The sequence below is a fragment of the Trifolium pratense genome, linkage group LG7 (genome assembly GCF_020283565.1).
Source record: "Trifolium pratense cultivar HEN17-A07 linkage group LG7, ARS_RC_1.1, whole genome shotgun sequence".
Classification (NCBI taxonomy): domain Eukaryota; kingdom Viridiplantae; phylum Streptophyta; class Magnoliopsida; order Fabales; family Fabaceae; genus Trifolium; species Trifolium pratense.
In genome coordinates, this window is record NC_060065.1 from 56,662,978 (window position 1) to 56,687,248 (window position 24,271).

General features: G+C 31.7%; 1 protein-coding gene across 1 annotated transcript; it reads right to left on the reverse strand.

Annotated features, from left to right (window-relative positions):
- Positions 1 to 9,099: 9,099 nt before the first annotated feature.
- On the reverse strand, positions 9,100 to 11,771 carry LOC123898930 (protein IQ-domain 26-like). The gene is made up of 4 exons (XM_045949970.1): positions 11,624 to 11,771; positions 10,598 to 10,965; positions 9,814 to 10,020; positions 9,100 to 9,692 (listed from the first exon to the last, which is right to left on the reverse strand). The coding sequence occupies exons 2-4, from the start codon at positions 10,934 to 10,936 to the stop codon at positions 9,159 to 9,161; spliced, it is 1,080 nt and encodes a 359-aa protein (XP_045805926.1). The 5' UTR covers positions 10,937 to 10,965; positions 11,624 to 11,771; the 3' UTR covers positions 9,100 to 9,158.
- Positions 11,772 to 24,271: the final 12,500 nt, after the last annotated feature.

The following is a 24,271-nucleotide window of genomic DNA, read 5'->3' on the forward strand; positions in this document are numbered from 1 at the left end:
TATGTCTACATGTGATTGATTAAGAAATTGATATACATATATGTGATAGTTGCCTATTAATATGTTTGTAAATTGGAATTTTTCTATTATACTATGAGTTTAGAACATCTCTAATCATTTTTTTATTTCTTTTTTAGGTTGGATATTTTTTTAAATATCAACCAGTGTTTTGTTCGATGATTAATTAAACTTTGAGTTGAATCGATTAATATGAATATGACTATTTTTTCATGGGAAGGAGGAGAACAGGATAAAACATACTTATATTTTTGCTTACTGATGAATAATTTTCGCAAGTGAACGAATTACCACGTAGTAATAAAAATATCGATCCACAGGGATTGTGTGATTAAACTAGTCTAATAGTGTTCATAAACATTATGCAAGAAATACACATAAATTGGGGGTATGTTGAGTGATGAATTGGTAGAAAACATGCGTTGATATAATGGAAAAGCGAGGTAGAATCATCAGAATCACCTAGTCTATAGCTAAACCACATGCAATCTACTATATCATAGGAATCTACACAAGTGTTCACAACTGGATCAACAAATTAGTGAATCGCAATCTCTTGTCAAAATCCACTCTATTCGTTGTCGATACTCCCCCGATCTCTCGGGCGGAAGCTACCTACAACGAATGATATGAAAGCGCGTCGATCGTTCGCTACACTCTATGTCTCAATCTCTCGACCGGAAACACTCGAGTGCTCAATGCAATTCAGTTCAGAAATTAAATCAATACTCTCGCACGTGACTTAACTCGAAATCATTACAACACTAATGAAGGATTATAAAGCATTAAGAATAGGATTGCATTGAGTAAACACATGAACAGAGTACATTCTTACATATAGCAGATCACAATAGATTCATCTACATCCTAGACTATCCTAGATCCTACCTCCAAAAGGAGTTTAGCTCCTCATGTTGCTTCGTTCGCGTCCTCGCTTCAACTTCATGGCTTGAGAATCCATGCTATTGAGGTGCTCGGAGCTATCCTATGGAGTCCTTGATCTGGATCTTGATGCTTCCAAAATCAGAGAATAGATGAACATTGCAGAATTTTCCAACCCTTTAACAGAAAAATGCAGAATCCTTATATAATAATCGCAACCACGCCGCGCGTCAGATCTATCACGCCGCGCGTGGTTGCAAATCCTTCAACTACGTCGCGCGTGTAACGGTATCACGCGGCGCGTGATAAAATCTGAGGTCTCTGATCTTCAGCTCTGCCATCTTCACGCCGCGCGTGATAGCTCCACGCCCCCGGCGTAGTTGTTCCTCTTCTCTTCACGCCGCGCGTGGTCAAGTGCTACGTCGCGCGTGATCAAGTCAGAGAGCATCCAATTCCTGAACAAAGCTTCACGCCGCGCGTGGTCAGGCATCACGCCGCGCGTGATGGGCTACGCCCCCAGCGTAGTGAAAATCAGCAATTTCCTGCAATTTTTCCTGTTTTCTTGCAAAACAAGTAATCAAGCTTATGATTAGATTTCTCTTACATTTATTGCTTAAAACCTACTAAAATGCATTTAATATTGCTAAAATAGGCATGGATTAGAGAGTGTGACGATCCGTCATCACAACCCCAAACTTAAACCTTTCCTTGTCCTCAAGGAAACAACTTTTACCTCAAGCTTTTGTGTCAAGACCTTGGCATTTTCCTTAAATTCACTCGAATCATACATACATGAGAATCACCTGATGATCAATGATCCACCTGCAAACAACGCTCAATTGCACAATCGTTCCCGCAAGACATTTTCAAGTAGTTCACACTTTCCGACCACGGCTCTATGATTTCATCACACTACTCACATGCACTCTTCAGTTTGGGTAATTCACTCAAATCAACACATCAATGCAAGTCAACAATAATTTTGCAAGTAGTCTAAGAATTCATTCGGTTCACTTTGCGCACACACATTAGAGGTCTTTTAGGGTTATAACGTGGCTTGGCTAGGGTGGATGGTGATATTTTGGGATAAGTAGTAGAAAAACTTGGAGTTAGATCCCCCTATTAGTCAAAGAACATTTTCATACACCAAACCCCTTTTGAAATATAGTGGACTAGAGAACTTTTTTTTTTTTTTCACATCATCAAACAAAGTTTTGCAATTCTATTGAATTCAAGGCTATCACTTCTTTTCCATATATTTTTTTTTTTTTTTTTGTTTTTGTTTCATATTCATTCATCTTGTTTGTTTTTGTTTTTCTTTTTTTTTTTTTTCTCTTTGCCTTGCAATTTGAAATTTTTCAATCAAAACTTTTATAAGTTCTCTAGTACCCTCACCCCAAACTTTATTTGTTGCTAATTCCAAAGAGCAACCCCAAACTTAGTGGTGAGCAATGCGCATCAACCACTAATTAGGTGCCTAACCTCCAAGAAAGTCATTCCTTTTTTCTTCAAAATGTTCTTAAGGTTGTGCAAAATAACATTTTCTTTTTCAGCTCAAATTGGTTAAGCAAAGGATAATTATATGTAAGGGTGGATAGAAAAGGCTCAAGGTACCAATAAACATGCCTCGTGTGTGCTACAAAAGTACCAATCAAATAAAAAGACGACAAGCAAAATCGAGAGACAATACATGAGTGGATATCACACATAGAAGAAAAAAGAGTGTTTGGCTCAATACCTCTCGGTTGGGTCGAATCAAAGAACCGGTCATAAAGTGTGCGTTCCTTTCCTTTGCCTCTTGATCACATGAGTGCAACAAGCTATTGCACTGCAGGTTTCACATATCACACACGGAGAAAATCATGCAATTGATACTCAAGTAACTAGAAGGAACATGCCAAAGTATTGAAACAAACTCTAAAAGTAAACGCCATTCCACAATCAAACATAAAAAGATTCAAATTCAGAGTTTAAAGTACATTCATCCAGCCAATTCAAAGAAACATCAAACAATTATTCATAAAGTAGCATAAGAGTGAAAGGGAAGAAAGGACCGTAAACTCATGGGTTGCCTCCCAAGAAGCGCTTCTTTCTCGTCATTAGCTTGACGCTTCATCATCACAAGTTAGGGAGGATACTTCAACTTTGATTCAACCCGGCTCCTCTTGTTCTCTTCATTCAAAGGAGCAATATTAATATCAAATAGTAATGATTTCACGCTTCCCGAATCACTCTTGAGACCTTCCCATTTGGCCTTCAAATTGGTTCTTTCCTTCTTACTAGACCGTGATGGAGATTTCTTAGAGCCTTGGTTCATCGAAGCTTTCAATGTTGAAGTGGAAGACTTTTGAGGATTGACAACCGGATCGGGCTCTTCTTCTTTGGCCATCTTGTGCAAACAATAGATAGGAACCACACCATCCAAGTCCCATCCTAGGTCGTCATTCACTTTCTCCGCTTCTTTTAACAAGTCATTCTCTTCTAGTGGAGTGAGCAAATCACTTATGATCACGGGTTTCCTAGAGTCGCCACCCAAAACCACATACTTCCATTTAGGAGGAAGTTCTTTCAATTCCAGTGGTTTTTTTATCGCCTTTGGCTCTTTCTCCTCTTCTAGGGGGTTATCCAAGTTTTGAAGAAATATTTCAATCTCATGATCCCACTCTTCTTCTTTCTTATCTTTTACCACTTCCTCTAGCACTTCCACTTTGAAACATTCGGATACCACTCCACAAACTTCAAGGTCTTGGTTCTTGACCCTCTTCATCCTAGGATAAGGCATTCTAGCATATGGTGAAGGAACTTGAAACTTGGGGTCCTTCACAAGAGGTTTCTTGCCTTTCTTGGCACTAGACTCATTCTCCACTCTCTTTTCAACTTCACCCTCATAAGCTTTTTCTTCCTTATTTTCTCTTATATTTTCAACTACACCATCCCTCATCTTTTCAACTACACCATTTTTACTCTTATCCTTCTTAGGATTCTCCACTACTTTTTGTGATGAAACTTCTCTACTCCTCAAATTAATGGAACTACAACTTTCATTACGAGGATCCGTGGTGTTTTCACAAAAACCACTTTGAGTTTGTAGGGAAGAGACTTGCATTGCTAATTGACTCATTTGGTTTTCGAGATTTTTGATGGAGGCTTCATGACGTTCGCTTGACACTTCTTGGTTTGCCTTCATCACCTCAAAATTTCCTTGAGTCATCTTCATGGCTAAGATAAGAGTATCTTCAAAAGATTCAAGGTGATCTTCAAAATGTTGATCTTGAGGAAATGCTTGATTTGGATTAGCTCCATAAGAACAATTCATGTGATTCTTCACTCCAAGATTGAAGGTGTTGAAATGAGGATTATTTTGAGAGGTTGCTTGCACCATACATTGAGCTTCTAGTTGTTTGGTAATGATTTGTAGAAACACATTGTTGAACTTGCAACTAGTTAAAAGTGCCTCTTGATTGTATGATTCAAACATGCCTTCCTTCCGCTTTATGATTTGCTCGTGCTGTTTTCTCAATCTCAGAATCGAATTCCAGCTCAATTGGACCTGTTCTCCGCATGCACAAGTAAACAAACAAGTAGAACGCTCTCGACAGAAAATGTAACAACAGAAAAATCAAAGAAAATACAGAAAATATGAACACTATTGCCTTGTCGAATCAATCACAATCCCCGGCAACGGCGCCAAAAACTTGATGAATAATTTTCGCAAGTGAACGAATTACCACGTAGTAATAAAAATATCGATCCACAGGGATTGTGTGATTAAACTAGTCTAATAGTGTTCATAAACATTATGCAAGAAATACACATAAATTGGGGGTATGTTGAGTGATGAATTGGTAGAAAACGTGCGTTGATATAATGGAAAAGCGAGGTAGAATCATCGGAATCACCTAGTCTATAGCTAAACCACATGCAATCTACTATATCATAGGAATCTACACAAGTGTTCACAACTGGATCAACAAATTAGTGAATCGCAATCTCTTGTCAAAATCCACTCTATTCGTTGTCGATACTCCCCCGATCTCTCGGGCGGAAGCTACCTACAACGAATGATATGAAAGCGCGTCGATCGTTCGCTACACTCTATGTCTCAATCTCTCGACCGGAAACACTCGAGTGCTCAATGCAATTCAGTTCAGAAATTAAATCAATACTCTCGCACGTGACTTAACTCGAAATCATTACAACACTAATGAAGGATTATAAAGCATTAAGAATAGGATTGCATTGAGTAAACACATGAACAGAGTACATTCTTACATATAGCAGATCACAATAGATTCATCTACATCCTAGACTATCCTAGATCCTACCTCCAAAAGGAGTTTAGCTCCTCATGTTGCTTCGTTCGCGTCCTCGCTTCAACTTCATGGCTTGAGAATCCATGCTATTGAGGTGCTCGGAGCTATCCTATGGAGTCCTTGATCTGGATCTTGATGCTTCCAAAATCAGAGAATAGATGAATATTGCAGAATTTTCCAACCCTTTAACAGAAAAATGCAGAATCCTTATATAATAATCGCAACCACGCCGCGCGTCAGATCTATCACGCCGCGCGTGGTTGCAAATCCTTCAACTACGTCGCGCGTGTAACGGTATCACGCGGCGCGTGATAAAATCTGAGGTCTCTGATCTTCAGCTCTGCCATCTTCACGCCGCGCGTGATAGCTCCACGCCCCCGGCGTAGTTGTTCCTCTTCTCTTCACGCCGCGCGTGGTCAAGTGCTACGCCGCGCGTGATCAAGTCAGAGAGCATCCAATTCCTGAACAAAGCTTCACGCCGCGCGTGGTCAGGCATCACGCCGCGCGTGATGGGCTACGCCCCCAGCGTAGTGAAAATCAGCAATTTCCTGCAATTTTTCCTGTTTTCTTGCAAAACAAGTAATCAAGCTTATGATTAGATTTCTCTTACATTTATTGCTTAAAACCTACTAAAATGCATTTAATATTGCTAAAATAGGCATGGATTAGAGAGTGTGACGATCCGTCATCACTTACGTTGCATCCTTGCTCCTTATAAAGCCTATGAAATGGCACCTCGTGTAAGGATGTGTATTTAACTCTAATGGCAGTTTGTAAACCATCATTTTTTTTATTTATATAATGTTTGTAATTAGACAACTTTTCTTTTTCATTTATTATTTTATTAGTCTAATGTTTTAGCTTATTTGTTTCTTATTTTCTTTTTCATTTATTATTTTATATAAATAAGGTAAAAGATTTGTATAAAAAATTGTTGATTAATGGGAATATAATTAATTATTTTCATGTGAATAAGTTGAAGAGGATAAAAGAGACTTCTATTTATTGATTTTGAAGTGCCTTAAAATTTATATAGATCGAGGGTATATTGATGTTGGAGGCATTCAATTAAAAGAGGACAATCCAAATAATTTAGAAATATAAATATGTGTCTCATTTTTAAATACTATATTGTCTACAATGTGTAGGTGATCTACTTGATCTCGATCAAGAGAAATATATAAACAAAAACAAAGTAGAAATTAAAATAAGTTTTTTTTTTTTTGTAGTTGACACTCAAGTCATGCGGTTCTTATAATTGTAATACATGCAAGCAGTTATATTGATTCAACTTGACGGTTGTCCAAATATATAATCTTCATGCATTTATCGTATAACACTTGCCTAAATCTGGATGGTTCAATATGAGTATATATGAATTTTAATGGACGGTCCTATTATAATCTACGCATGCCATCTTATTCTTACAACCATAAAATGAATCGATGAAAAGAATTGTGCTAAAAACATGTTAGTTTAGAAATTGTGCTAAATACTTTTTCCTCCCACTTAAAATTGTACTAAAAACTTTCTAAATTAAATTAAAAAAAGACAAAAATTATTAAATAAAAATTGTTGATTCTCATTTGTCAAAATAAATTTTAGAAATTATTAAAACCGTAGATGTTAAAATATATTTACATATATTTAGAAAATATAATCACACATATATTTAAACATATTTACACACAACTAAAATTCACCAATAATTCAAAAATTATTAATTTAATTTACATAATAATATAACTTTTTGGATAAATTAAGTACATATTCTAAAAGAATGTTTACGTTACGGCTGAAAATAAAATAGTGGAATATTTATAAGAATAAGATGACATTTTTTTAAGTAAATAAGAAGATGACACATGTTAAATCTTAAATTCATCTATAAGACTTTCTTTACCTTAACCAAATAACTAAACCTAAATTCAAATATATAAATCTTCGTCCAAACTTATATATTGACAACAACAAATATTCATGTTTATATAATATAATAAGAAAATAAATGTTCAAGAAAATATTAAATAAGAGGGACAAAAACTAACAATAATTTTGAAGAGACACAAACCTCACCAAGAAAAAGAAAAACAAACCAAAAACAAAAGGACCAAGCAAAAAAAAAAAGTGAACCAAACAATAGACTAAAAAATTGGGACTAATAAAGTTGGAATAAAATTTCACCAAGTGAATAAGTGAGAATAAACTCCAAGAAAACCAGAGATGAGTAAGTAGATAAGCTATTTGGAACCTTAAATTGCATAGAACGTAGTAAGCAAAATATGCTATTTGATACATAATTTTCAAAAAATGAGAACACGTGGAACAAATAGTCAAAGCCACCATATATGAATCATATTCTATAATCAAAACTTTTTTTAACATTTCTCATGAGCAATATTGTCTAGAAGTATAATTAGGTATGCCTCCAACTCTTATTGAAAATAATAAAATAAGGGATACATCAAAAATAAAAAACAAAGTGACATTTGACTATAAAATTGCAACTCATATAAAGAAAACTAAAATCTTATATTATTACACTAATAAAATAAAAAAATGATACATCCTTTCAAACTTATGAAATATTATAAGAAATCTATTACATTAAAATGTAAACAAACTACGATATAAATTAATAAAAAATCTAATATTTCTAAACAACTTTTTTTTTACTCATATACTAATATTAAATATAATCATATTTTAAAATAATATCTATTATTTAACTATATGTGATTATAGTTATCACAATTATTATTTTTTATTTATAAAAATATTTTAATTATATATTTTAATCAAACCCGTGCAACGCACGGGTTTATCCCTAGTATTCATACAAAAGTGAGTTGAACAAAGAATTTGAGTGTAAAAATCAATTATAGAATGAGAAGCTACAATTTCTAGCTTCAAGTAGAATCAATTCTGGAGGCAGAATCAATTCTACTTTTGAGAAACCAAACAAGCCAAAATTAATTCTACAGGTCTAGAATCAATTCTGGCTACTCCAGAATTGAAACCAAACATACACATATAATATATCCTGATGCATTTTGAAAGTTATGTTAGAAATCATAAAAATTTATAAATTACTTTGAAATCTTGAAAATCTGTGTTAAAAATCCATTACAATCATGTATTAAGAATCTTAGTCTTTTAAAATCTCAATATAAGGTAAGATAATGGAATTGAAACTTCAACAAACTCTACACTCAACTTACATCCTTTTACCAAGATTGCATTGGTAGTATTATCATTGGTCGTGAGATTGATGATAGACAAATTTGGAGTGTTTTTCCTGTCGCCACTACTTGTTGGAGTTGGATTTGGCGGTTATAAATTATTGAAAATCCGAAACATTTTTGTTGGTTGGTGATGCATGCTAGTCTTCCTACGAATGACTTTAGATGTGGTGCGTCTAATACTTCTTCTCGAAATTTAACGCACCACATCTAATACTTCTCATAGATGTTGTGCGTCCATTGAGAGTGACACGCTCGCATACTCTTTGGGGTTGTCTTAACACAATATCTATCTAGAGGTTTTCTTGTCATGCAGGATTGCGAGTTTGGTTTAAACACCATGCACTATGAGGACGAATACTAAGTTCATAGTAACTTGTATTGAAATTTGAAGGAATCCTCAAATAAAAACGATATGATACTGCTACCGTATTTCAAATTATCAAAGTTTCTTTCTTCTATAGATCAGAGGGTTAAAACAAAAAACATAAATCACTATGCAATATTGCAATTGTTAATTATAAACAGCCACAAGATAGAAAATGAAATCTTATGCTTTGTTGAAAGCAAGCAAAAGAGGAAACAGAAATTTCAAAGTAAATAGTATCAGCAAAGACATCTTTACTTCATTATGCTATGAAATTTTCCTTTTGATTTTCCAACTAGCTTTAAATAACATAATCAAAACAATATATTGATTGGATTACCAATGCATTCTAACACAACTTATGCTATTTCTTTTGGCCATGATTTCATCAAATGGAACCCTTTTCTTGAGCTCAGGTCTTTGCTTGGGAGCACTGTGAGACCTTACTACTCTTGCCTTAGATGAATGAGTATTAGCCATGTAGTTAGGAAAATTGGCGTAAGGCAAGAACAAGGCTGTCTCTCCAGAAACACTCCTCTCCGGAGTATTAGTTTGCGTAAAATTGGCTAATCTAGGAGTGCTATGAGCCGTGTATAGCTTACGTTCATTGTTGACATTATCGACGGACCAATCAAAATCTTGAGAATTTGGGCATTCGTGAACTGAAATTCGACGTGGAATTGGATAAGGACGAGAGGATGATGTTGCTTCATAGTAATCATGCAGATCATCTCCAGATTCAGACATTGTAGATCTCGAACGAGGCCTGTGAGGATCAACCACAACAATTTTCGGGTTTGGAGCAAATTTACTTGACGAATTTGGAAGCCATTTATTGGGTTGTTCATTTCTAGTTTCATCAAATGTTTGCTGCAAGAGTAGAAAAAACACACACACACATAAGACTAAGTAAATAAGACTAAATATTTGATGAAATCTATTTGACTTGGCATGCATGAATCATTCATTATCAAGAAATCATTTTAATTACCACATGTTTTCGCCCACGGATTTCTGACTGATATATGTTCTCCTTGTCGATGGAATTACGAGCTCGCCTTGACCGGATAACAGCTTGAGCTCTCATGAGTGCTTGCATCCTGTGAAGTGTTGCAGCAACCCTTTTTCGAACTAGGTATCCTCTAACAAGAGCTTGTATCTTAACAAGTGCTTTTAGCGCTCTAAGAGCCTTTCGCGCCTGAATGAAACAATGATATAAAGAATTTGAATTGAATTGCTAACAGAACAAAATATAAATTACTATAGCAGAACAAAATGCTTGCATTAGATGATGATACTGATTAGCTAGGTGTTGAAATTAGCCATGAATAAATGGATCACAGATTAAGATTATTATTAAGCATATAAGTAGAACATTATGAATTAAGACAGTTATTTCAAATCAATGACCAAAAATTCAAAAAGGTACTGTTCCATCATAAAAAAAAGCATGTGTCACAAAGTATGAAAAGTCGACACAGACACTGGATATGACACTTACACCGACACTAGTAAAAATTTGAAAAAATGAATATATTGAAGGCAATCATTCATATCTATGTCGTCCAATCGATCAAAAGTGTAAGTGTTACAGAGGTTACAAAGACAAAGTTAATTACAAGCATCACCATTAACAAAACAATCAAATTCAGCAAATTTTGTTAATTTGTGGAAACAAAAAACAGACAACAACTTATGAGGAAAAAAACAAACATCCCTAAAACAAATTTAATATGAACTTCACTATAATACAAAAGTTGGTCACATTTACATACCAAATAGCCTCTGAAAAAAGTTTGGATCTTTACAGCAGCCAACTTCTCCCTGCTTCCAAAAAACAATCTGCCACTTCCATGGCTTAATGACCTCAGCAAAATTGCATTTTTTCTATGCTCATTCTGTTTTTCAGCAACATAGGATTTGTACCAAGCATTAGCATCAAATGCTGCAGCATTGGTTTGAGGAATGTGATTCTGATAATCAATGTGATTATCATCTTTCCCTGATCTTTTCTTCTCCTTCTTGTCAAAAACCAATGGACCTGATTTGTTACTATGTTCCTTTTCTTTCTTCAATCCAAACAACCCCTTTAACCACCTAGAAGCTTTTCCCATGTTTAAACTTTTTTTGTGTGTGTCACAATCTGAATGAAGTTTGAAACAATGTCAAAAAGTTAAACTCAAATGTGAAAAAAAATGACAAGTGTTATGAACAAGTGTAATAACACAATGAACACAAGTGGTGCCTAATGCAGTATAATATATAGAAAATTGACACAATTTTTTGTTTTTAAAAAAAGATGAACAAGAACAAAGTGGAATTTAGTGCCAGAATAATGTTGCCAAATAATAATTTAGCAGAAACTATACCACAAATATAAATATAAACACTACAATGATATAATAATATAATAATAATAACCAGAATCATCATTGTTTTTATTTTTTTTACACAGAATCATCAAATTTTAAAATAATAGTATAATAAATTAAATATTAAAGGACAAATCTTATTCTGACACACATGATGAAGATATAAGACAAAAGTTAAACATCAAAAACAAAGAACAAAGATGAAATTGAAAAAGTAGTAATAATTACTAGAAAAAAGCCTAGGAAGATCTTCTTTAAATTCAAAAAATATTGAAACACCACAAAAAATTCCCATTTTCTCACTCCAATAATAATCACAATTACCCTACAAAAAAACACAATAATTCCCATTTTCTCATGCTTAAAAATTTATTTTTGATCCTAATCATAGAAATAAAAATTGAATCTTTTCTGGTTGAAAGTTCAAACCTTTCAGTTTGAGTATGACCCTTTTAGGCTCTGATAATAGGGTGAAATGGGTTTTGAGAATTTGGATTTTTTAACTTGTGCTGGAAAAGATCTTTGAACAGTGATTGCAGAAAATTTTCTTGCTGACAATGACAGTTTCTCTGTGAAAGTTGATTCAGTTTTTTCTGATATGAGACTGATACAATACTTGATGAAAAGGACTTTACCAAATGGAGTTAGAAACAAGAACCCATCAATGGAATTTTTTCATGGATGATGCAATTTCCAATGGCTTTGTTTGACTCCTTGGAGTACACAAAATTAATACCACGTGATTTGATTATTAATCTTACTATTTATTACTATCTCATTTTGTTCATTCAAATTTTGAATGTATTTTGCTTGCTTGTTTATTTTCAAACTAACTAGTAGTAATTCACGTTTTTTTTTTTTTTTTGTTGATACTGGTTTTAATTTTAGACTTATGCATGCATAAAGATAGGAACGGATTACGGTCAAAAAGGATTTATATAAATATCAAAATTTTAAGGATATGCACAAAGATGTGGATGTTGGGAAAAAATATAAGTGAGTCGGTTTTTTTTAGTTTGAATTAGCTTATTTTTGAGCTTATCTAAACGACTTATGCAATATAAATTAAATTTTATATTATTTTATAAGTTCAATAAAAATTGTATTTTTTTTATAAGCTATTTTATCATAGAGCTCGTTTGGCCCGATTTTTTTTAGAGCTTATGCAATATAAATTATGTTTTATGTTATTTTATAAGTTCACACTAGTGAAAATTGTAATTTTATAAGCTATTTTATCATAAACTACCTTGAGAAACATATAATAGTATATAAAAATTGCATAAGCTGTTTGCATAAGCTATAAAAAAAAGCTAAAAAAGTCGGGTCAAACGGACCCATAAACTACGTTGACAAACTTATAATAATACATAAAAATTGTATAAAATATTTGCAAACTCAAAAATAAGTTAATCCAAACAGGCCCAATATATAGTATTATTGTAGGGCATTTCTCTAAAAAATGATAAGATATGAGAGCATAATTAAGGTATAAGATTTTATGTTTAAGCTAGTGCACTCACCAAGTACCCTAGTTAAGATTGCTAAAAAAATTACACCAGTTAAGAAAGTAAAAAAAAGAAATAAAAGAAAAGATATGCAATGAAAAACCTAAAATTTATATTTTTAAGGTGTTGGTCTATAAAACTTTAAAAAAAATATATATGTTTTACTTTTTCTTAATAAGTGTGATTTTTTTATTTTCCCTTATAATTTGGGACGGAGGGAGTACATATGTTCATATGATATTGTTATTTTTATGCGTCTTTTCTAAACTTTGAGATTAAACTTGTCAGGAGGCAAGTGAATTCGACTGCTCATACTCTTATTAGGGCGGCCAATTTTTGAGCAAATTTCCATAACTTTGGTCACAAATTCTATAACAAAGCACAAAATTTGTTAGTGGTGAGGGATTTGGATAGACTCCCTCCGTCCGAAATTATAAGGGAAAAAATCTTATTTTTTTGTCCTAAATTATAAGGGAAAACTATTTTCAAGAATGTTTTTTCCTTAATATCATAAAATTTAATGCAAATTTCATTTAATTTTCTCTCTCCTATTTTCTTAATAAACAACAACTAATAAGAATTGCTTTTACATCTTCTCATACAACTTATTCCAAGGAAAACCCAAAAAAACATATTTCAAATTATCTTGTTTTACTTTTTCTTAATAAGTGTGATTTTTGTTTTTTCCCTTATAATTTGGGACGGAGGGAGTATGCTATAAGTTCTGGGTTCGATTTCCAGCTCATTGTAAACCAAAAAAAAAAAAAAACACAGAATTTGTGTTTAAAATATTACACCGATGCAAATTATCCTTTATTAGAAGTCTATTATTAAATAAGTCTACGTGTAAAAAGATAAATTATGAGTTAGTTTACAAAATTGTCCTTAATTAATGATATAAAAAACTAAATTGAAGAATTGAAAGAAGAGAGAGTAATAAATAATTAAAGGTATAATAGGAAAACTAGCATTAAATACTTTATTGATAATATATAGTGACTTATAATTTGGTACACTCTTTGGTACACTCTTTTAGCTGAATAGCATTCATTAAGATCAAGATTTCATCTCTACGCATCAAAAACAACAAGCCTGCAAAACACATTTTTCTAACAAAAAAGTACACTCCTAAACTTTTCCTCCTCCCAAATAAACAATCGCCTACGCCCGCATATGGGGTACATTTAACCCAACGAGAATAACAACAATCTTCTAATGGTAATTGCTCTTTTCTCCCTTGATGCATTGCTCTAAATTGCTCCCTCCATCAACTCACCGGAAGATATTTTTCGGTAATATAAAATTTTATTGATAGATATCCGACCGATAGTGTATTTTTGCCTATGCGGGCAATGCAGGGAAGGAGAGCAACCGCTGCCTCTTCTAAGAAAAATTCTCTACCCCCCTCCTTCCCAAATTTTCATTTTCGCCATTGTGTAAAATTTTCTGAACCCATTTTTCAAAAAAATTTTGCAGTTAAAAATAATATTTGAACTAGGAAAACATCGAAAAACATGTTCTGAAGTTTTTTCGCAAGGGCAAAAATGAAAATTCCGGTGGCGGGGAGTCTTCCTCTTTCTAATAGTGTATTTAGCCCACCATCTTGAGATTCAAGTGCGAGATGACCAAAGAAGGCTTGAAAACTTATTTGGGCCTGAATATGAAAGCCCAAATCCGAATGGATGTTGTATTTCGTGCCATTGCTTTCTACACCTGATCGTTCATGACACTACTAACGTGTTTCGTCCTCTTCAGCAATGAAGAAGAGATCCTTCTAGCAATTGAAGTTTTTTGGAGTACAAGACTAACAACTAATCTCTGATTTTTGGACCTAGTACCCTAGTAGTATAGTAGTTAATTATTTTTCGGAATTCAATCATACGGTCGGGTTTTTAATCTTAATGGTCAAAATCAGTGATTTTTGGACCTAGTAGTATAGTAGTTAATTATTTTTAGGAAGAAAACTAAAATTATACATTGATATTCTAAAACGACTTACATTTTGGTAAAAAAAAATTTCCCAAAATGACTTACTTTTTAGAATGGAGGGGAGTATTTAACTATACAACTATGCTATTAGTACGAAGGGTTGGTAAACGAAAGGCAAGAATTAGGCATTAAAAAAATAATAAAAAGAACAAACACATAAGGTTTGGTTGGAGCGGAAATCGGGTTGCAACTGTGTTATAAATTTAAGGGTTATGATTCATTCTTGCTTTTCTTTTCGTGCTAACAAGCATTTTTCTTAACTAAATGAGCTTATATGCTATAAGCTATAAGCTAGCTTATACTAGTATGTTCTTTTTGTTAGCTCCACTTTTTCAACAAATTACTTATTTAATTGCATGTTACTAATGTGTCAAAAAAAATTGCATGTTACTAACTCATTATTACTAACACAAATTTTACAACATACTATATTTTTGGTCATGCATGCAATGATTCAAGCTAGTGCATATATCGGTGGCCAAGTATATGGTGAAATATTTCATAAAGTTTTTTATGATGCACAAATCATGAATACTATTATAACGAATATAAATTTTATAAAATTTACTATTGAATTAAAATTTTATATTATGTAGTTATTTTGAGCTGAGAACTTTTTGTGCTCGAGCATTGCTTTTAAAAAAACCAGGAAATGTGGTATGGACAAAAGTAGGGATGAGTAGTAGTGGTTAGTACGACATAAATTGCATGGAAACAACAATGAAATTATTTCATTTTGAGAATGAAATAAACATTGAACAATTCATAAAATATTTTGAACTTGAATATCATTTTTCGATTAAATTTAAATATTCATAAGACATTTTTGAATTTTTAATTAATTTTATAAAAAAAGTATGTTTGACAATTATATTAAAATGAATTTACTTTTTCACTAATATATTTATAAATATATAGAAAAAATTGTGTCAAAATTGTACTCCAACTTCACATGGAATAAGTCATATGATATAATAATTATGTTATTGAAATGTTAACTCTGCTCGAAACTATCTGTCAAAAAAAAAAAATTGTGTGAAACTATTGCATGTTCTTAGTTTAATCTCCACAAAAACGAATGTGTCAAGAATCGAACTTTTTTCATACGCATGTGTCAAGAATCGAACTTTGACCACTTAGGAATTTGTTGGTTATTTAATTTGTGTTGTAGATGTACTCCATCCGTTCCAAAATATAAGCAAAAGTTGGTCAACAAAAACAAATGTATTTGACCCAAATCTTTAACCAAATACATCAAGTTTCTTTGACTCGCTTTTACTTATATTTTGGGACAGAGAATACAATATAAGATAAATAAAAGCAATATAGTCGCTTGACATGGTGATTACTCTTTGACTAACAAAGGGGCTCCCCCATTAGAATTAGAATATTTATATTGGCGAAAGTGCCTCAAATTGTTGCCGTCTCCCACAAATTAATGTTGCTTTTTTGTATTTGTCAGTAGAGATATCAAACCCTAGTTGACGAGTTTCACAAACTTGACCCACCTCAAATATGAATGCTATGCAATATATATAAAAAAAATTACCCTCTTCTACTCTAATTTTACATGAATAATTATACTTGGTTTACATTGTAAAAGTATTTTTATTATTAAAATTTGTTTTAATTTTACCTATTAACAAGAAGAAGTCTAGTGGTGTTGGTTTGAGTTCTTGGAGTGGTGCCAATTTCGGTGGGTTAGTCCATACATAGCAAAAAAAAAAACACTCTGACTTTAAATAAACCCCGCAAGTGGGCGGTGGGATTGGTCCCCTCAAATTAGTCGGTTTTAGAGCCGGATACCGAATTTTAAAAAAACAAGAAGAGGTAAAAGAATTTTCATATAGATAATTCTATGCATTATGTGGAAACAATGAATTTAAATGTAAAAAAATTGTCTTCATTATTTTTCAAAAATACATAATTTTTAATTATTATTTCATTTTCTCTTTATCATCATGATGATTCACTTCAAATTTCTCTTATAATAATAGTAAAATAAAATTAAACACATTTTAGAAAATAAAAATAGAAAATATTTTTACAAAAGAAACGGATCCTTAATTTCACAAGGTTAAACTCTAAATTGAATAACTCAATTGTTAAAACATTTAGATCTAAAAAAAACTTAATTGTTAACACATTATTTATTTTGTATTGAAAATTTAAAAACTTAAGTTTACTTTTGAATTATTATAGTATAGGTACGAAGTTTTCACCACCCGATTAACAGTGACTAATCTTTTGTCGAAAAACATATGGGGAACATACACAAAATGAGTTTCTTGTTCCTCAATCAGGTTTTGTACGCAAGAGTCGGAGATCAAACATCCTGTGACCGACCACAAGTTTAAGGGGTTTAAATTATTTACCACTTGAACCAATCTATTGTTGGTAAACTCGTCATTTTAAATTAAGAGTGAAAATGGAAAACAAAATTTACAAAACTTTCTAAAAGCAAATAAAGTGCTGGAATATTTTTTTTCTGCCGTCAACAACATCTATGAGTGTGTCCATCTATATTTGCAAGTGAAACACATACATTAAAGAATGAAAAAATTGAACTCTCACCCACTTAAAAACATATATGATTACTTGTTTGGCTATATAGGAATGGAAGGGTTGAGTCAAAGAACAAAAGTTTAAAATGAATAGGTTGATCCATTATATTGCATATATATTCACCTACAATAATTAAATTAATATAACACTTTTTCTTCCTATATGTACATGGCTTCTTCAGAGGATTTTCTAGCTAAAACTACTCAGCCTATAATGGTGGATCCAATTCAAGAGATGAAAGAAAACATGGTGAAGATGAAGGTGATAATAACTCCATAATTTGTTTTTTTTCTATCTTCTACAACTTCTTAATTACGGCACACAGGCTCAAGCCAGGCAACATAACTTAATTATTGATGAAGCCTATTTTATCTTCAATGGAATTTTGAGAGATATATTACTTATACATATATTATGATTAGGATGCTAGTAATTAATTGAAGTTTATATACAAATTTCACTTTATATTATTTATATTTTATATATACATGCTTTAGGTAGAAATTAACAAGGTATTATTAGAAATTTAAATGGAATCGATCAGCTGTAATATTTTATTTTATTTTATTTTTCAAGTTTTGCACCTGTTTTTGTGTGCATATACTTTAATGAAATTTGGGTTTTATTTTGCACCCTTTTCTAATTTCTTGTGAATGTCATTCATGATTTCTTTTAATCTATATATAAAAGATGCTCGTGTCTTCGTTAACTCAGTTGATTGAGACACCGTTTTATATGTAGAAATTGGGGTTCAAAGTTCAAACCATAACACTCCGATTATTCGTCTTAAGGGTAAAATTTTAACCATTAAACTATCCGTGACAAAAAAAACAAAAGATGCTCGCATATAAATTAACCAATCTCTTATTTATTTTGTGTGCAAATAAAACTACAATATTAGAATTGCCTTTAAAAAACAATAATTATTAGTCTTTATTAAAATATTATACGTTTAATATAAAATGCACAAATTCCAATACAAATTTACTATTTTAAACTTCTTAATATGTGCAAATTTTCACATAATAGAAAAACCCATTAATTAATTAGTTCATCTAGGCATTTTCGGTAAATTTAAAGCATGTTAACACTAGTGGCACAAGTTAATATGCATAAGGTCAATCTTATGTATGGTGCATAAGTTAATCACAACCATCCGATCATAGACATTTTGATGAAACATGTTATCATCTCAAAATCCCAAACTAAGTAAGTAAGTTTCGAATTAAAAGTCAAACTAAGTAAGTTTCGAATTGATTCATGTTCCAAATCATGTCCTCAAGCTTTTCCAACCGTTTATTTTGCTTATTTCGCTCAAATAAGTGTTTTCAATTTTTTTAGGTTTTAAAGATTGAATCGTTTTTTAAAATCTATACCTCCACTGTGAAATCTAAGCATGGATTCATGATCAGCGTTAAATTTCGAGTAAAATGGTATACCCACTCATAATTTTCGGTTGAGATTTAGTGTTGTTGTTGTTATGATCATGAAGGTATTTTGAAGCTTTCATGGCTTCCCTTCATGTTCTTCATGAGGAAGAAGAAGGTGGAGGTTGAAGACGATGATGTGGCGACGTGTCATTGGCTCCCTCCAATTTTAAGTAATGACCGTTAGATTATTATAAAACGATCTAAAGGGTCAGATCTATTTTGATTTGTTAAATCCTAGCCATCAGATGGATCAGAAGGCCGACATCTGAGATCTGTATCACGCGCCATGGACTGGCGCCACACGGAATCGTTTCTTCCTTTCTACTTTTTTTTTTGAAAATGGACTGGGCTTGGGCCTGGACTTCTGTATTTGTTTTCTGCACCCGCCTGACTTACGTTCTGCACCCCCTCTACTTGCTTAATTTTTATGTTTTTATTTTTAGCTTAATCAAATAAGTGCTTACTTGAACAAGTGCCTAGTCTAGGGAAACGTGGCAAGAAGCATCTCTTGTTGCTGAAATTTAAGGATTCAAAAAATCTATTTTACCTTCATAGTCAATATTAATTAATTAACATATTGAAACCATTTAACAAGACTAATGATTTCGCGTGTGGGTCGGTAAACCGGGTCGCGTGACCTGCGAATTGCAGAAATGGGTGAAGGTGGAGATGAACAGTGCGCGTCATCTACGCCCAGTCGCAGCTGAGGCGCGTGGAGGCGCGTGTGGGTCCTATGAAATCCTTTTTTTTAATTTTGTTTTATATAAAAATAATACATAATTTTCTTGAAATTTGGGTATCTCTTTGGGAATTTTTGGACACCTGTAACTATTTTTATTATTTAAATGAGGAAGAAATGTTATTAAAAATATTAATATTTCTTGAAAAATTCGCAGAATTTTATACAAAATTATTTGAATATTTTGAGACCCTTTGAGGCCAGTCACTCTCTCTGGTTGTATGTTTTCCTCGAGAATATAAATTTTCGTTACAACAGTGAAACCATAAGTATGAATTTTCGTTACAATTATTCTGGAAACCATTATGCTGGTTAAATGGTTTCAGAGAGTTAAAAAGTGAAACCATTTGTATTATAAAATGGTTTTATGTGTTTATTGAAATCAATATTGTGTTTTTATGGTTTTAAAAATTCTGGAAACCATTATGCTGGTTAAATGGTTTCAGAGAGTTAAAAAGTGAAACCATTTGTATTATAAAATGGTTTTATGTGTTTATTGAAATCAATATTGTGTTTTTATGGTTTTAAAAATCCTGGAAACCATTATGCTGGTTAAATTGTTTCATATAGTTATACACTGAAACCATTTGTATTGTAAAATGGTTTTACACTAAATGGTTTAATGATTTTAAATATTGATTATTACTGAAACCATAAGTATGGTTTAATGGTTTAAATATTGATTATATTACTGAAACCATTAGTCTTGTTAATTGGTTTCAAGATGTTATACACTGAAATCATTTGTCTAGTTAAATGGTTTCATACTGTTATACACTGAAACCATTAGTCTTGTTATTTGGTTTCAAGATGTTATACACTGAAACCATTAGTCTAGTTAAATGGTTTCATAGCGTTATACACTGAAATCATTATTTTAGTTAAATGGTTTCATATGGGCATTAGTGCCAAGATGTTATCTACTAAAACCATTGTTATTAAGTAAAACATCACATAACCATTTTACAAAACCATGCTACATAAAGCAAAAAATCATATAAAGCAATTAGAGTTAGTTTAGTTGAAAAAAATTTGGATAGTATGCATGAGATATTGGATTCGATCATTTCTTTATTGTAAAGAAAAATCGATATATATATATATATATATATATATATATATATATATATATATATATATATATATATATATATATATATATGTAATTAATGTATGAGATTTTATTTATATTGTGATTATGATTGATAAAACTTAAAATTAAATTGTATGTTTGACAAGTATGCTTTATATATACATGAACCATTCGTTATTATGTTGGGCTTCGAGGGGGTGTATGACGAAAATTAATTAAAAATGAATTTTTATAATATATACTTCAAAGGAACAAAAATTATTATTTAATTGGAAACGGGGGGCGCGCTAGAAATTGGGGGGGTGCGCTAGAAGTTTGGAGGAGGGAAAAAAATTGGGGACGCGCTAAAAATCTAGGGGAGGAAAAAAAATTGGGGGGCTCACAAGAAATCTAGGAAAAAAAAAGGGAAAAAAAAACTGGGGGGTGCGCTAAGCAAATGGGGGGCGCGCAAGTAATGAGGTAGTATATGGGGGGCGCGCGAGTAATGGATTGCCTAATTTTGGACTTGGGCTGACTTTTAGTTGGCTTTTGGTGTAGGAAGCAAATATGGTGGGTGTAGGAAACAAGTTTATGCATGGTGCATAAGTTTGGGCTTATGCACCATAACCACACCCAACACTAGTGGGATTTCTATTATCAACCTCCCAAAATTCTAATTTTTTTTTTTAAGAAGTCCCAAAATTCTAAATTAAAGGTGGACTTTACTATTTATAATAAAATAATGAATTTTATAATATTAAAAAAGACAATAAAAAAATATTTTATTAAAATTTACTAAAATAATGTTCAAAATATCATTTTCTAGAGATCCATATTGGTACTTTCATAAAACCTTTAGAAGTTCAAAGTTTAACAAGTTCTCTAAGTCAGCTCAGTTTCCTAATATCAGTACATAATTTAACTATGTGCTAATCTTAATGGTCTCACGTATTGGTAGTATGAAATGTATTTTCAGTCCGGCTTATTAAGTTGTTGTCATGGGAACCAGTTAATTTCCCTCTAGGTTCATTCAATTAATGTGATCAATACTAAAGAATGAAGAATTAAAATCAAGACAAATATCTCTCCCTCTGCCGCCGGGCAACAACTTTTGTGGTTGATTCTCTGGTTTTATCATTAGAGAGGGGTGGTTGATCAATTTTGATCCGGAATCACCCCTCTTGATTGTTCTTTATGTGTGTTTTATTTAAGAGGAGTGCTAGCAACACACTCTTTAACAAACACACTCTAACATACTCTCTTCTATTGGTTAAAATTTATATGGTCTCATAAAAGTTATATGGGTCCACATTTTTTTATGGGACCCATGTGAATTTCAACCAATAAAAGAGAGTATGTGTTGGATTGTGTTTGTTAAAGAGTGTGTTGCTAGCATTATTCTTTATTTAAATAAGTGATATTCACATACTTTTTAGGTTTTATTCTAGTTTTCTCTTTTGTGATTTTTTCATCCGGTTTGTTTTAATCTCCTTTTAGTGCGGAGTCTTTGTTTTGTTTATCTCATCTTAGTACGGTGTTTGTCCCGTCTTGATACGGTGTTTTTCTTTTGAAATATGACGTTAAAATATAAAGAAGTAACAAATAATTTAAGTAATCTTAAACGTTTGGTTTTAAATATAAGATATAAACTATATAAAAATAAATAAATATATAAGATATAACAAAAAATCAAAAAAGGAAAACGATATAATATATTTAGTTTGTTGAGATGTTTAAGCTATATAAAAAGTAATGAGTAAAATATATTAAATATTCAAAAGAAAATGTCAAAATAATACTACGTACTATTGATTTTTTCTTTTATAAAATTATATGTAATTTTTTGTTTATAAGGCTTAACAATAAAACTTGCTATAAGCCTTTAACTAAGTTAGGCCGGCCATGTAACTCATGTAATTATTTTTAAAAATGTATATATTCTTCGATTATTCTTTTTTCTACGTTTACTTTTTAATTATTGTGTGTGCAATTAAAAAAGATGTTCAGACTTTTGGGTCCATGTAAAAATATTCGTATAATAAAGTCACTAGATTTGGTCTTAATTATGAGGTATTTGGATAATACGCTATACAGTAGGTCCTGAGTTCGATCCCCAGCTCATTATAAACAAAAAAAATAAAAAAATATTCGAATAATAATATTTGTTTTTGGACCTATGAGTCTATGACCCTCCTTTTAGACGACAAAAAAAATGAAGAGGAGGAAATGATACTAGCTAAATGGCCAATCATCACAAATTTTATATAGAATTCACTATGGTTAATAATTCATGTGGTTTCTTAATTTATATAAAATTAAATGTAGAATGAAGGCACGTGCTTCTTCTTTCTTGTTTCATCTTTCACTTTGCAAAATTTCATGCGGTTGTGCAATGGTAGTGTTGTGTTATGGTTTTCTATTTAATCCCAAAATCAATTTCATCTTCGACCTTAATCTTCTCTTTCAAATCAACTTAAATGTTCAACTTCTCAACCCACGTTTGTTCTATTTCAAATCAAGTAGTAATTTTAGAATTGAAATTTAAATGAATATCGATTTGAGAATGTGTGTCTCTGATTGTGTTTTATTTCAAAAATATGGATTTGAGAATGTGTGTGTCTGCATATCTAAGAATGTATGAGCTCACTATTACACTATTTCTTCTAAAATAAGGTTTGTTCCGTTAAGCTAACTATTAGTTGAAAAATACATCCTGTATATAATCTCTTTTCTTAAAAACTTTAAGCTTGTTGATTAATTATTTCCCTGTTACATAGCCTTAACAATTGTCTTAATAGGCTCGGCAGACAAAAATCAACCAAAACAGAATTCAACATGTGCATAAACTTTCTATGAAAATATTGTTTTATAATTTAAGATTTAGGACTACGTTGTTTTTCATGACGGAATGTATCATGTGCGTCCCTTCAAGTGTTTTTTTTTTAATTTTTATTTATTTTTATTTTAATAATTCCACATGACATTATATGGTGACTTAAGGGACTTGTCATGTGTGTGTTGACTTGATCAAAATTGGGATTTTGCAAAAGAGGTTAAAGTTAGGGGGTCAAAAATGCTATTATAAAAATTAGGGTGCCAAAATTGCAAGTTTATGAAAGTTAAGGGGTCAACAATGCAATTAATCCTATTTTTTAAGAAATTATTTATTCTCCCTTGTGTCCAAAAAACTACTCATTACTAACAATGCAATGAATGTAGAATATTTGTCATTGAAGTATCGACGCCCTATTAGAAAAAACTTCCCTTATGTACTCCTCGATTATGATTTATGGGTTTGAATTACTGCTGAATGCGTAACAAATTCACACATTAATATTACTTTCAATAACTTCATTTTAAACAATCTAACTCAACCATCACTTTAAATTTGAAAAGTCGAGAACTGTAATTATGCACACAATTATGGCAAAGAATCCAAAACTCTCATTTATAGATCTTAAGTCTCAAAATGCCGCCAAAAATCCCATTTTATTCTTCATAACGTTTAAATTCGTATACGTTCCCAATTATGTACCAAAAAATCAATAATGAGTTTTCTTGAAAATAAATTAGAAATTTAATTTTTGATATTATATAAAACTCAAATTTTTAGTTTTTCAAAAATTTAATAAAAGTTATTAAATATCCAAAGGGAAAACATGAAGGGAAAAAAAGAAGTGAAAGTAAGACGATTAAGTGTAACTGTGTAAGGAAATAAAAAAGGTTTTTCATCGGATTATAATGGAAGGAAACATCGGTGTCAAAAAAAAAAAA

What these genes read in the sequence shown, in the direction of transcription:
- LOC123898930 (XM_045949970.1), bottom strand. Translation starts at nt 10,936, where the DNA reads ATGGGAAAAGCTTCTAGGTGGTTAAAGGGGTTGTTTGGATTGAAGAAA. An exon ending in CTTTTTTCAGAGGCTATTTG is followed by an intron (nt 10,021 to 10,597) that starts GTATGTAAATGT and finishes TGTTTCATTCAG; the next exon opens with GCGCGAAAGGCTCTTAGAGC. An exon ending in TCCGTGGGCGAAAACATGTG is followed by an intron (nt 9,693 to 9,813) that starts GTAATTAAAATG and finishes CTACTCTTGCAG; the next exon opens with CAAACATTTGATGAAACTAG.